Source organism: Carassius carassius, chromosome 2 (assembly GCF_963082965.1).
Source record: "Carassius carassius chromosome 2, fCarCar2.1, whole genome shotgun sequence".
NCBI classification, from domain to species: domain Eukaryota; kingdom Metazoa; phylum Chordata; class Actinopteri; order Cypriniformes; family Cyprinidae; genus Carassius; species Carassius carassius.
This window is the reverse complement of record NC_081756.1, coordinates 13,872,165-13,886,955: the sequence shown is the minus strand read 5'-3', so window position 1 is coordinate 13,886,955 and position 14,791 is coordinate 13,872,165. Positions and strand designations below refer to the sequence as shown.

Below are 14,791 nucleotides of genomic sequence, written 5' to 3'. Positions count from 1 at the left end.
TCTCGCGTCCTCTCGCCGTAAAGCAGTGTCCCGTGTCAGAGTGTGTCCTCATGACAGTGGTGCCACAAACCACTTCAGCTCCTCAGTTACCCACAGAATCAAAATCATACATCCCGCCTTTGATATCCCACGATCCTGAGCGGTGCAAACAAAAGTGTTCAGAATAGGGTTGTGTGCTAAAGGTACTGTACAATTATTTGTGAGCATGAGAGACTTCCTTAAAAACATTTAAAAATCATAATGCTTCCAAACTTTTGACAATTGTCCAAGGAGATGATTAGAAATAATTAGTTTACAATAACTGCATTCTTATACTCCATAATTCAGCATGACAGTGAGATTATGAGGCTGTCTTTTACCTGACAGAGAGCCGCTGGACCGCTGTTTATGTAACCTCTCTCTCTCCTTCTTCCCCTTGGGCATGATTTTCAACTTCATACTGCTTTTACCTGGCATACGGGACAGGTCCTGGTTCTAAACGAACAACAGGTAGTCAGGAAGAGAGATGGGGTCATATGCAATGTAATAAGCTGGAATCCAGTAATGCATGTGATGTATATTATTCCTGTCACATGATCAGTTTTATGCCATAATGCAACCTAGCTAGAGATGAACTGCAAAATGATAGTTTATTCATAACAAAAAATTATACCATGTATGATAATGCTATTTTAAAGTATATACACTTCCATTCAAATATCTAAAGCTGTTTTTGAAAGAAATTAATACTTTTATTTAGCAAAGATGCATTAAACTGATCAACAGGAACAGTACAGACATATTACAAAAGATTTATGTTTCTAATAAATGCAATTGTTTTGAACTTACAAAAAAAAAAAAAAAATCTGTTTCCACAAACAAAATAGGCAGAACAACGGGTTTAAACATTTATAAAAATTGATATTTAGATAAAGATATAATTATTTCTGAAGGATCATGTAAGACTTAAGACTGTAATATTTAATAAAAATAATTGTAATATTTCACATCACTATTCATATCACTATGGTACTGTATTTTTTGACTCAGCACAGGAGATTTCTTTCAAAGACATAAAAAAATACTTTTCAGTTGTAGTGTAACCATCAACTAGTAATACTCACCAGGATTATTATTATTATTATTAAATTTTTTTAAAAGTTGAAATTAGACCATATTTAAATAAAAAATCTATTTGGTGAAAATTAATGTACTTTTTACTTTTGGAACCCTACTGTTGTGCTCTATAGATAAAGTAATGCTAGCTAAAATGCAAGTCCAAAGGGTCACACTCAAAGTTAAGCGCTAGAGACATGAGTTTTGGTTTATGACAAACCTCCTCAGAGCAGTGCATGCTGGGCCAGATCCAGTGAATGTCCTCCAGCTTGTGTAACTCGGTGCTGAGACTGTCCACTGTGGAAAGAAGCTCCTCTTTTTGAGAAGATTCCAACTGCTATACACACACACACATAGAAAAAATGTCTTTATCATATTTCTGACTGCATTACTCCTGAACAACAACAGGCAACAGAAAGAGAGAGAGAGAGATGTCACTTACCAGCAGTTTTCCCTCTAGCAGCATCTTGGTCTCTTGCTGGAGAACTTTACTGCTGTTGACAATGTCTACAGCTGTACTGCGACTCAAACCCTGCAGCGAAAACACACACACACACACACACGGTCACAGCTCAAGTTTAGTTTGACGTTGTTCTGACAGACTCCTGCTGTTCAGTGATTAACACACAGTGTTGTTCAGTTCCTTCAGTTTTTCTTCTGCTGGCTGGTCAATGAAGGTCCTGTGGAGAGCAGCGTGAGCAGCTCAATAAGAACATGCTGAAAGTCTCAGCAGGAAGAAAGCACCGGCTATTATTCCTACTGGAGACTGAAAGGTGCATTTGTTAACCTTTAAAGCAGAACTGATCCTCATCACATCCCTCGCTGCTATGAGCTTTGAATTTATACAGTGGGGATCAAACAGTTATTCAATTCAGTTTAAACATGCAAAATACGCTGAATGTTTCAGGTTTTTTAAAGGATATTTGCGACATTAACTACTTTATAATAGCTTCCTTGCTTCCACATAAGGACCTACACTAATTTGTAGAGTTAATGTATCTTACAATAAGTGATGGCATCATTAAAGCAAAAGTGGGACAGACTCTTACAATCATATTCACCAGTGGTGTCACACTTGGACTGAATATATTATCATACTGTTCAAAGATTTGCTTGGAGTTGGTAAGATTTTTAAAAGGTTTTTTCTTTTTTAATATGTCATTACTTCAGTCTTCAGTGATCATTCTAATATGCTGTTCAATAATCATTTCTGATTATTATTAATTTTGAAAACAGTTGCTGCATAAATTTTTTGTGTAAACTGTGATACATGTTTTTTTGTTTTTTTTAAGAATAGCATTTATTCAAAATATATATTTTTTGTAGCCATGTCTTTAAATTGTCTTTCAATAAAAGTATTAATTTCTTTAAAAATGGTACTGACTCCGAACCTTTTAACATTGTGTGTGTATATATATATATATAATTTTTATTTCCATACAAACAGAATAAAGCTGGAATGTCAAAAATTCCATAACTTTGTTGATTTGATTGTTAAACATTCTCTAAACGTAACAGTCCAACAACAGAAGTGTTGTGGTCACCTCAGGGCTGGAGGGTTTGGAGGGGAAGGCTTCACTCAGGACCGCAGCGCTGGCATTGACAGAATGAGCCAATTCCTGCTCCACCACCTTATGAGTCTTAGCCACCTCTCGGATCCTACAAAACACCATCACAACGCATTCAGCTGCAGCATATTACATGTTTTTCCTCCACACAAGCCTTTAATACATGATTTTAAATGTAATTATGACAGTGAAATTACTTGTGTATTAATACAAGGAAGGATTAGAGGTTACATTAATGGATGTTGTTTCAGGTAAAACAGAAAGAGCTCATTTCTTCAATAGCCCTCAAATAGTTATCAAATAGCTTCCCACAAACTATGCATTCCTGTTGGGTTACAAACTACATTTCTGTGGATGTCATAGACTCTTCATAGAGGCACACATAGACACACCTGTTGATGAGTGTGTCGGCCACTAAACCAAGCTGCTGGACTTGCGCACATTCCTCTTCACTCAGATACTCCATGGACTGCTGGGAATTCAGTCGGGGTCGGGCTGGCCGGCTGTCACCTTTCCGCTTGTCCTCCCATGATTTCAGCGTGCTCTCGAATGCCTAGTTGTCACATCAATACACAGATAAACATCTAAACTAGAGTTTGAGGTCAGAAGTGTTTGGGGGCTGGGAACAAGGGGCTATAATACTTGATGGATGTTTTAAATTGTAATAATATTTCACAATATTACTGTTTTTGTTGCATTTTAATCAAATACAGTAAATGCAGCCTTGGGAAGCATTACAGATACAGTATCTTTTGATTGCTACAGTACATTATGGGGTTGGGAATGCCAGTGTGATATACAGTATCCCAATCTTCAAGCAGAAGGAGCTAACTGATGTAGCCAGGAATCAAAAATTGAGTGTGTTCCTTCATTTGTCAGAGAAAAGGAGTTTGGGTTCCTTGCTACTGTCACCTTTGACTTAAAAAACACTTAATATTCAGTGATACTGCATTATTGAATTGACTGCATTTACACATTTGTATACAAACAGAACTTAAACTGATTTCAGCTGAATGATGACACTACTGTCTTCTGTAGAGCTGCTTTATTTCTTAATCAACTTTGTTTCATAATTGATGAATTTTACAACATCAACACTGTTATTGAAATGAATTGTATCAACATTGAACCGACTCGAGCTGAATAGTGTCACTATTGCATTTGTAGAGCTGCACAAAGAACTAGTTTCCGAACTGATGATTTTTATAGTTATTGAACTGAACTGACATCATTGTAGTTTTACAGAATATTTCTAATTTGTCTTGCATTTATTGTGATTTTGCCCTGTTTATTACTGTTTATAAATAGAGCTGACATGACTGTGCAGTTCGTCTGCAAAACTGAGCTGATAAAGCTTGTTTTTCTGGTGTAATGGTTGACAAAGGAGGTCTTGCTGGTTAGGTTAGTCCAGTGGGGACAGCAGCTTATTAGAATCCCATACGAGTGAAAATGATCAGGTGATGCTGGTCTGTTCACACAGTTTAAAGACATTTTTAAAGAAGAGTAAAGAAGATGAGCGCACACACACACACACACACACACTGACCCGGTCTCTGGTGAGCATCTGGGCTCGGTTCTTGTGGACAATTTGGACGATGCCAGGAGGCTGAATCCAGGCCTCACCGTCCACCTGCACTGGCACACCTTCATCACCCAGAATCGTGATCTTCACCTGCCGACACTGAGGAGACAGCACACGCCACCTCATATGACATTTCATTCACCTAAATGATGCATGTTAGTAAATTGTTTATCATAAATTTACCATAAACGTTCTCATACACGAAACAACATTAGATAATATTAATAATCAATATTTAAAAGTACATCTATCTTTTAAAAAACTATTTTTTAAGTACTGTATATTTCATCATATTTGATAAATGAAGTTTAATTTTGCCATGGTGGAAAAACATTTCTCCCCGAAAGCTCTAATTTACCCTAATCTCTTAACTGAGTAAATCATTGTGTTGTCACAAAATCAATCACATTTCTCAATTTCTCAAATTGCAATTGCAAGTCTTGTCAGTCTAAATGAATTCCATTTAGGGTGAGTTGAAATCAATTCCTTGAAAGGAAGAAAGTTTTTTCAATTCTGAATTGTGTGCTTGGGGTCAGACCTGTGTGATGCGGTGATGCTGTAGGTTGATGACTCGAGACATGGCCATCTGCATGCTGCCGAACACAGCCACCACCTCCAACTTCTTATCATCAAAAGATGGAGCCCCAAAATTCTACACAAAAAATAAAAAATACAACAGAAGACAAAATTTCATAATTTCCACCTCTGAACCACATTCTCAACATCTGATACTTTATTTACACAAGTCTATAAAAAATTATTTCTATCAACCTAAATCTGCATGTTGTAAGGAAAGCGACTTTGATAAAATAACACAAAACACAGGTCCTTCCTGGTGTCTTATGTACACTCTGACTCTTGCTGGGAAATGACATCATGGTATTCCAAATAGACTTTACAGGAAAGAATCTGTTACAGTGATCCGAGTTAGATAGATCCGATAATGCAAAGTCACTCCAGTTACTTTATCCTCTTTAATACACTTTCCCCCCACTTTTTCGGCATCTAATACACTGTATATTTAAGAAATATTGCATGAGCAACAGCATAATATATATATATATATATATATCTATATTTACTAGTCTTGTGTACTGTATATGTATACTGTATTGTGTTCCTGTGACTCAGTGGTAGAGCATTGTGTGTTTGTGGGTTCAATACCCAGGGAAGACACATACTGGTAAAAAAGAAAAGAAAATGAATAGCCTGAATGCACTGTAAGTCGCTTTGGATAAACGCGTCTGCTAAATATGTAAATGTATATTAGAATACTTATTGCATCTTTTTCTGTTTTCCATCATTTATTATCCACACCTGTTTCATATTGCTTCTTGTTTATACTCTACAATGCAATTTTATTACATTGACAAATTGTACTTGAGAAATGATGATGAAAGGAAATTGAGGGATTGATGAGTGGTTGTAAATGTGGTTGATGCATTATGAAAGTCATATCTGCAAGAAGAAACTCTGGCCAGGAGACACTGTTTATTGGCAGCTCAGAACATTAAACAGATGCGATGCAGATAAATGCATGGCACAGATTCATCTGTTGAGATGATTTTCACTTTGCTGAAGCGAACAGCCCTCCATAAAGTTAAGTTATAAGCTCTGCACAGAAATTCGGTTTCATTTGATGGACTCACGTTGTCCTCTTTGGTGCCACCCCAGAAATTAATGCCTCCTGCATAGCTGGGGATGTTCAAAACAGCAAGACCCTGAAGACTCGGCAAGGACATGGGCACTCCATCACACTGCACACAAAGAAAGAAAGAGAATGGTTACATGATGTACAGATTCTCAGAACAATGTTTGAAACATGAAACCATGACCACTTACATGGATGAACAGTATACACACATGTACACAAACACAGATAATGGTAGAGCATCATTTATACTGTGTGAAGTGAAGTAAATGGCAAAAAGAGAGCTTTCTCTTTCCAATAAAGGTCAGAAAGGAAGAAATGCATTCAGGCCACATGTCAGCATCTTTAATTCTCTGTCTGACATGAGCTCATACCTCCAGTTGGACTCTTTGTTCCAGGTTCTTGTAGGTTTTTTGCACCAATTCTTTGGTCCCTAACACTCCGTACCACATCATGTTTTTAGTGCGACTACTGTTAAATACATAGAAGATTTCACAGTTTCAGTCAACATTATATAAACATGGGTTATTGAAAATCAAAAACTAGTAACTAGTAACTAGTAATGCCACTTCTCTGCAAGAGATATTCATATAGATTAGGTGAACTCTATTCAGAAATTAACAAGCACTTTACCTGCACTTTTTTGGGTGCACGTCTCTTTTGTTGTTGAACTCTAGAGAGATTTTGGCATCCAGCCCAATGCCAAAATAGTTATTCATCACACACTTTTCTGTGCACTGCCTGTGGAACAAGCAGGATGAGGATGGGGTCAGTAAGATTTTTTATTTAATTTTTTTTTAATAAAGCAAGGACACATTAAACTGATAAAAACTGACAGTTTACATAGTTTCAGCTTTTTAATTACGTAAGTAAATGCAAACCCAGTTAACATGAGTCCTACAGCCTGTAGATGGAAAGATGTGGTCAAAAACTTAATGTGCTGCATTTTTTTTAAGTTCAAAGCACAAATCTGTCTAATCATGCAGTTCACTAGGTTTTGAAGCAAAGCCACTGAGTATGCAGTAACCAAAGATAAAACAGCTTCATGCCTGAGAATGTGTTGTACTAGTTTGTCAGTGAGTGCAATAGCAAACACACTGTGAGATATTACATGGTCAGCATGGTTTTAGAGCTGCTGGAACCTCAGATGTCATTACTGCACTTCACTGGAAAAAGATAAGAGCTCTTAAATGTGTGCATGTGTATGTTTGCCCAGTCTTACACAGACTCTTCCGAGAAAAGCACAGGGCTGAAACTCTCTGACTTCTCCAGCAAAATAGGGGCTGTAGTAGTTGGATTGAGTAGTTGACTGTTTTGACCTGTCAATGAAATGAAGGCATAAAGAGAGATGCAGCCATAAGAAAAAACATAACACCTCTACAAAAAATTGCGTAATAATAATAAATAATAATTGGTATCAAACCACTCTGAAAAAGATTGCTTTTGAATTTACCTATTTTTTAGGTAAGAAGTTGAATGAACTAAATTCATCTTCTTTTAAATATTACGTTTTAGAACTTCGGGCTATATGGTTTTGTTGTTGTTGTTGTTGTTGTTAGTTTCAATTATTTTGTGTACGATGTACCGGTACTCCAGAAAATTACTCGACGTTCATTATAATTATGATTAAATTTAGTAGCATTAAAATGAAAATGTTTGTCTTGATTCAGATTTGTCCTATACAGCATAAGACGCAACTAGTAATCAGTAAACTGATTTCTTTAAATCATGAGTTTAAATAGTTCTGAGTACTGTGAACATTTAATTTGAGTCTACTAAAAAAAGAGTAACTACATTTCTTAAAACCGAATGAAACTCTGAACTCTATAAAATCTACTTTATTAACCTGTAAACATAACTGAATAGATTAAAACCAATAGCGCATTGCTATTTTAAGGAGCTGAAAAGTAGTTCTTAAAAGATAGTCATTGCGTGTATTAGAATTAGGCTACCTATTTGCAATTCAGCCTATTACTACTTATAATGATGAATGAAATTGGCTAATTAATTGAACAAAAGTGCCAATACACACACATATATGGATTTGGACACCCCTGAGTGAACCTGCGCTTTACACTTTCGTTTAGATCGTTAAAATAGGGCCCTAAGGCTCTAATTGCTATGCATCATCTACAGTATTAATATTCATAAACTGAGTTTGTTACTCACGTGGCTCCGCCTCCTTGAGGTCCTCACTGCTGCCTCTTTTGATTGATGAGGAGGATGACATTCTTTGCACCTGGGTGTGTCTGTTCTGCTCATCCACAACTGAGAGAAAACAGTCAACAAGGTAAACATAGGTAAACATAGCAGAAACTAAAATCTGAAATGTTTTTCACTTAAGCCTTTTCATGTTTTTCTCTTTTGTTGTCAATTGTTTGAATGAAGTTCAGTAGGTTTGTCTTACAGTACTCTTGCAATACTTAAATAATGTTCTTCTTGATTCCCTTATTCTATGCAATCAAACACTGGTCCAAAATCCAGTTACTTTCCACTCGTGTGCACAGTGAAGAATGACCTTTTTCTGCCTGATCTATGATTTGTCGGAGTGCTTTCTTCAGGCTGTTGGCCCTCAGCATCAGCTGCTCTCTTGATCTGAAGGGTCTGGACTGATAAGAGTTGCTCTCGTCTGGTGAGATTGACCCAGATGGCACCAGCTGGGCATTGGCGTCTTTACTGAGAGCCTTAACCAGAGAGTCTAGCTTCTCGTTCAACATGGCACACTGAGAGAGACACATCAAGCACAACATTTTTCATTTTTTTCTGACTCTTCAATTAACTATTTTTTTGATAGTCTATTTAGCTTTTGACTGTTAATTCCTAAAATTGTTTTGACTGTTCATTTAACTCATCTGTCTATTAAAAATGTACATGTTTTTTAGGCTCATCATTTAACTTTTGAAAAAATAGCCTCCAGATTTACCTTCTTTGCCATAGCATCAGCCTCCTCTTTATTCTCTGAGGCCCTTTCATAAGCTTTGCCGACCTCAGCCACAAAATCATTAACTGTTCCACACAGAAACCTTTGATAGAAAGAAAACCTTTTTTCAAAAGAGGTTTTTTCTTTTTTTAAAGAGGTTTCAAAAAATGTTGAACTACTATAAACATAACCCTCTTTACCGTCTTTATACTCACTTAGCAGATGATATAATGTCACTGTGTTTGTCAGAGTCCAGGATTTTGGTCAAGTGAGTGGCAACAGAATCAGCATATTGTGTAATCTGGATTTCAAAAACATCACAATTAGACACTTGTATTCAAAAGTTTGGGGTCGGTGATATTTTTTAAATGTTTCTGAAAGTCTCTTGCACCCACCAAGGCTGCATTTATTTAAATACAGTAAAAACAGCAATATGTGAAATATTACAAGGTCACCTGTAGGGGAGAGTCTGATGGGTCCTCCTCTTTTACGATAGCGGGAGTCTGTTTGGTGGGCACTTCATAGGTCCTCACACTCCATCTGTGACACAGAGTTTGATGAGAGTCATTCATTCATTCATCCATCCACTCATTCATTCTCCCTCTTTCTCTCACCTGTCCAGCATCTTGGTTGTAGCTCTCTCTAGTTTCTCCAGTATCTGCAGCAGCTGAGCATCATCGTCACACAATCCTCCCCATCCCAGCACACGTGCCAGGTCATTTCCTGTACCCAGCGGCAACACACCCAGCTGGCACTGTTTTACACACAACACAACACAGTGAAGATGTGACCCTATGTATTGTGCTACCATTCAAAAATGTTGGGGTCTGTTAGATTTTCAAAGAAGTCTCTTATGGTCACCAAGGCTGCATTTATTTGATAAAAAAAATACAGTAAAAAAAGTAGTATTGTGAAAATTATTCATATTTAAAATAACTTTTTTCTATTTTAATACTGTATTTTAATTTATTAATTTTTTTCTGTGAAGGCAAAACTGAATTTTTTAGCAGTCATTACTCCAGTCACACAAATCTTAAGAAATTATTCTAATATGCTGACTTGGTGCTAAAGAAACATTTCTTATTATTAGCAATGGTGAAAACAGTTATGCTGCTAATTTTGTAGAAAATATTATCTTTTTTGTAGGATTCTTTGATAAATAGAAAGCATTTACTGTATATGAAATATATAATCTTTTGTAAAATTATATCTTTACAGCCACTTTCGATCAATTTAATGCATTTCTTTCAGGAAAAAAAAATGAAAGAGAATGAAAAAAAAATAACATTTATGATTGGTAGCATGGATGTCTCTGGTCTATTTTTTACATTCATCAGTGCAGGTTATTCTAAAACAATGATTGTTTTCATAATCTTTCATTAAAATGTAAGAACTCCTTTTCTAGTTATTTTTGACCTGTTTGTGCAGGCTGAGTTTGTCCAGTTCAGACAGAACCCAGCCCACGCTGCCATCTCCCCCACACACCAGGGTACGAAAGGTCTCAAACTTCTGGAAGAGACGAAGCCTGAATGCACAAACAAAAAACATAAAACAACAAATATGGTTCAGAGGGCAAATTCACTTATATGTTAAAACAATCTAATTTACATGGATTCTATTAAAAGCTGCACTAAGTCCGAAAGCACAGTTACAGTTATCAAAAAAAAAAAAAAATGTTTGGTTGTTGTAAAAGCTAAGCTACTGAGACTGAATCCTGATTTTTTTTTTATTGCCTTATAAAGCCTTTTAATTGATATTGCAGTGTGTGATAAGCGGGCATTAAACTCACCCCAGCTGTGGGCCGCCATTCATGAGGTCAAAGACCTGTGCAGGGTTTAATAGCTGCTTAAACCTGCGCAGGAACTTCACACCCTGGTTGTCTCCACTCTTACTGTTCGCTAGCACCAGCAGAGGACTTGAGCAGGATGGACTGGTGGCCTTCCAGAAGCCTTCGGAGAGCAAGGAATGATGAAGAGGGACAATGGAGGGATTGGAGGAGGAGGAGATAGAGTGGCAGTGAGAGAAGGAGAGGAGAGGAGAAGAACTTGGGAGGGATTTCATGTTTTCAAAGTAAGCAGCTTCAAACACTTTTTTTATAAGAACATCTCTATTGTGATTGTAGCTGAAGATAATGACAATACTGACTTAAAATTGACATTTTAATATGTATCATGGCAGTATAATGATACCATAACTGTCACAGTACTTTTACTGAGTTTTGATAACATTCTCATCTTGATCAATTTAATGCATCCAAGCCAAACAAAAGTCTACATTTCTAAAAAAAAAAAAATACTTTCCTCAAACTTTTGAATGCTTGTTAAATATTGCATATCATATATTAAATAATAAACAACTGTAAAAACATTATTTCAGAAAATCTATTTTTCTTCAGATATTTAATAGCATAATTAACTGTCATAGTATTGATTATACTTCAACTAAATAATGTCCTTTGCAAGTACATACACAAAAGCATAACAATGTACAGGTTTATGGAGACAGCTGAGCTGATGCAGTTGCCTGGGCAACCCTTACCGTCAGAGTCGATGCTGTTAAGTGCAGTGGGCGGAATGATGGAGACCTTACACTGACCCAGAGGACAAACCTTTCCCAACTGCTCCTTACAGCTGTTATGCACCTACACACATGCAATGTATAGAGAGATGCATTACTGATTATTCACAGAAGGTCTCTTACTCATCAGTGGAGACACACTGATTACAGAAGGTACACACCTGTATAAATATGATGTCATAGTCTTTCCAGTAAACTCTAAGTGTTTATGTGTTATCTAATTGTTGTGGTTTCAGAGTGAACTGGGTGTGATGCTATATTGTGGGTGTGGGTGATGTACTGTACACAGCACTATGATCGGTTTCAAAAAAGTGGGCAGGAAGTTGACGTACGATGGCTTTGCACCAGAGGCATCTCCAGTCCTGTAGTCGACGTACGCTACCGCAGTTTCGATCGCACACCACACACTTAGCACTGACCGGCAGGTTCCCCTCCAACCACTGGTGAGGCATTGCCACCTTTACACACAGACACACTGATTTAGGTACAGTACAGAATACCACTGGCTATGTTTACATGCACACTTTTGGGACTGAATTCATTACAAACGGATTATTTGGGTGCATGTAAACGTAGCCACTGAGACCACATGCATGTATAATATAAATATTCACTTACCCCGTCCTCATCTTCTATGATGTCATTTCCTATAGACGCCAGAGTGGTCCACTTACAGTTATTTGTGGATCGTATGGCACAGCGCTTGTGGGCTTTGAACTTACACACTAACACACACAGAGAAAAGATGACATTAGACAGATCGTCACTAGAAAGTGATAACAGGCTGAGGGCAATGTTCTTATTCATGACTCATTGATTGCGCTATAAACAATCTACATCATTGTTCGTTCTACGAGCAGAATAAACAATGCACGAAATGGGAAATGTCAAAGAAAGGGGAAATCCAAACAAATTGATCATAAAAAAAGACAGACAACAAAACAAACAGTGCTTTGTGTTTATTTTTACCTTCACAGGAAAGACCATGAGAGGTGACCCCCGGCAGAGCCTCTCGACACACGTTGCAGAAAGTGGGCCGGGCGTGAGAGCAGGCGTACCAGTTATGCATCCCAGAGAAGTGCTCCATGTTAAACTGACTGGCCTGGGATCAGTACAATCATGTCAACATCACAGCACTATAAATAAATAACTAGATAATAAAATCGCAACCAGGGGCTGGGGCTTATTTTGGCATCTCAGGAAACTTCCAATGAGGCCTTAAGACAGCGTTATTTTAGTATAATCAAGACACTATTATAGTCTTTATTAATATTTTGATTTGTTTTAATGTTGTATATGTTTTGTTTTCATTTTACGTTTACTTAAAAACATTATTAAAAAAAATTATTGTAATTTTCAGTCATTGTAAATATGTGAAGTAGACCTGGAAAAGTCATGTAAATTAATATAATCTTTTTTTTTTTTTTTTTTCCTGGAAGAAAAAGGTTGAGAACTACTGGTCTAGGGTTACCAACACACATTACTGTTACAGACAAAAACTGGCTTGGGATCATTTAAAAGTTATTTAAGTTATTAAACTGTGGTTTAAAAATTAAATTGATTGACACGCTAACTCATTTACATCAATATTTCACCTTAACACAATTACAATTATAGCAATTACTTCTGTGGCTTTCGTTTATTGATCACTTAACTAAGAAATCCATGTGAAGGAACATCAAACTGTATTCTGTTACAGTCATTATGGCCATCAGTGCACATTAACTGAGCCTTTGAATGATTTTGGAGGGGTCAAAGGTTTAGACACTGACCTCATAAGTCTCCCATTTCTGTACAGACTTCAAAGCACTGATCCAGTCTTCCATCTCCTTCCTGCTCTCCGCACACAACATCAGCTTACGGAATGGAGTGATAACCTAGGAGAGAGAGTCAGAGACATAAAATAGGTGTGTGCTAGTAAATGGCGGTGAATAATGAATGAATGATGAGAAACAAAGAAACAACCTAATGAATGGGGCTTTCTCAAAATCTAGTGAGATTCTTACCTACTGTAGACAGCAACATTCAAAAAGAGTTCACTAGGTTTTGAGAAAGCTGTTGAGAAGAGATTCTGCTTACTGTGAAACTGTTGTTGATGTTTTTGGTGCTGGTCTCAGCCACGCTGGCATCTGAGAGGTCGACCTCATCAAATATGAGAGACTGCAACAAGACAGTAGCATGTTTCTGTCACCAACAAACACCAGAGGTTCAGTCTTTACTAGTGGGACACAGAGACCCCTGATTTTACCTTTGAATCTTTGGCATAGTAGAGAGTCCTGCCTCTCAGTTTGAAATACCTCCTTTTCCATCTCTGAAAAGAGCTGGTCTGTTTGAGTAGAAGACCCTCCTTCACACTCTTCTACAAAACAAATGCAGAGAAAGACGAAACAGATGAAAAACTAGCATACAAGACAGCTAATGCAAATCCAATGACTTGATTTGTTTTTACAATAGTGTTCATGCATCAATGTGTACAAACTACTACTATCCCTACTGCCACATTTTTCATAATGAAACAATTTCATGCCATACTAGAACTGGCTATTTTTAGAAACTGCTTTACAGCCCGGTGGATTTACTAGTGTTCATAAATTGCTTCTTTTGCACATGCATGAAATTCAGTCTTCTGGTTGCTATACTAAAACATAATAAGAAATGAACAAACACAAACTCCTGAGGCTCCAACCTGAATTAACAATCCTGTATTTCAGTCACAGCGGCTTATCACCAGGACCAGATGGAACTGCATGGGGACTTTTCCCACATTATTTTTGATGATTGTAAACATGATAAAATGTATTGAACAGATCTTTAAAACATTATACTCTTTGTGGCAGCTGTATTTGGTAAGTATTTGAATTCGGTGAAAACGTATTACTATAGTATAAGAGATTTTTACACACATTTTGAAGGAATTCAGAGGAAAAGACTGGTATATTAAAACCATCTATGAGCCTCTATCAGATTTACCATAAGAACACTGCCAAAAACCAGTTTGAACACTTTCATTCTCACAAGGTTTTTCTTTGCATCCCTTGCTTAATTGCTTATAAAAACAAACACTGGTTAACTGTAAAGGCGTTACGGTAAGCTTACAGTAAAATCTGCTCTGTCGCCTAGCAACATTCCTGACTCAAGTGCCTTCAACACTGAAAGAGGAACTGTCACATTTCCATAAAGTACACTGTGGACCTTTAAAACATGGTCTGGACATCAATTCATCTCTAACTTTCATCCATAAACCTTGACTCTTCAGTCTGGTCTGATGGGCAGAGAAGCTATAAAAGTCTTTCAACAAGTCATCAAATACAGCTGAACTTTGTGGCACAGTAAAATCAAATTACAGTGGAGTCTGTCCTTGTGTATGTCACATACTGTGCCCTCTCATGACGTGAGAA

The 14,791-nt window shown here is 37.0% G+C and overlaps 1 protein-coding gene across 3 annotated transcripts in view; it reads right to left on the bottom strand.

The window, feature by feature from the left end:
* The window catches only part of LOC132103439 (diacylglycerol kinase delta-like), a 66,885-nt gene continuing 52,094 nt past the window's right edge, over positions 1–14,791 (bottom strand). For all 3 annotated transcript variants that reach the window (XM_059508555.1, XM_059508573.1, XM_059508563.1), the window contains 27 exons: positions 13,642–13,752; positions 13,473–13,553; positions 13,166–13,270; positions 12,363–12,495; positions 12,012–12,118; positions 11,726–11,851; positions 11,355–11,457; positions 10,606–10,765; positions 10,233–10,341; positions 9,431–9,570; positions 9,272–9,356; positions 9,032–9,117; positions 8,820–8,919; positions 8,415–8,619; positions 8,066–8,164; positions 7,119–7,215; positions 6,530–6,637; positions 6,271–6,367; positions 5,895–6,002; positions 4,784–4,897; positions 4,210–4,344; positions 3,056–3,216; positions 2,640–2,754; positions 1,538–1,627; positions 1,316–1,432; positions 360–474; positions 1–135 (listed from right to left, as the gene is read on the bottom strand). In XM_059508555.1, coding sequence (XP_059364538.1) covers positions 83–135; positions 360–474; positions 1,316–1,432; positions 1,538–1,627; positions 2,640–2,754; positions 3,056–3,216; positions 4,210–4,344; positions 4,784–4,897; positions 5,895–6,002; positions 6,271–6,367; positions 6,530–6,637; positions 7,119–7,215; positions 8,066–8,164; positions 8,415–8,619; positions 8,820–8,919; positions 9,032–9,117; positions 9,272–9,356; positions 9,431–9,570; positions 10,233–10,341; positions 10,606–10,765; positions 11,355–11,457; positions 11,726–11,851; positions 12,012–12,118; positions 12,363–12,495; positions 13,166–13,270; positions 13,473–13,553; positions 13,642–13,752 — 3,060 coding nt within the window. In that variant the 3' untranslated portion in view covers positions 1–82. The remainder of the gene's footprint in view (positions 136–359; positions 475–1,315; positions 1,433–1,537; positions 1,628–2,639; positions 2,755–3,055; positions 3,217–4,209; positions 4,345–4,783; positions 4,898–5,894; positions 6,003–6,270; positions 6,368–6,529; positions 6,638–7,118; positions 7,216–8,065; positions 8,165–8,414; positions 8,620–8,819; positions 8,920–9,031; positions 9,118–9,271; positions 9,357–9,430; positions 9,571–10,232; positions 10,342–10,605; positions 10,766–11,354; positions 11,458–11,725; positions 11,852–12,011; positions 12,119–12,362; positions 12,496–13,165; positions 13,271–13,472; positions 13,554–13,641; positions 13,753–14,791) is intronic.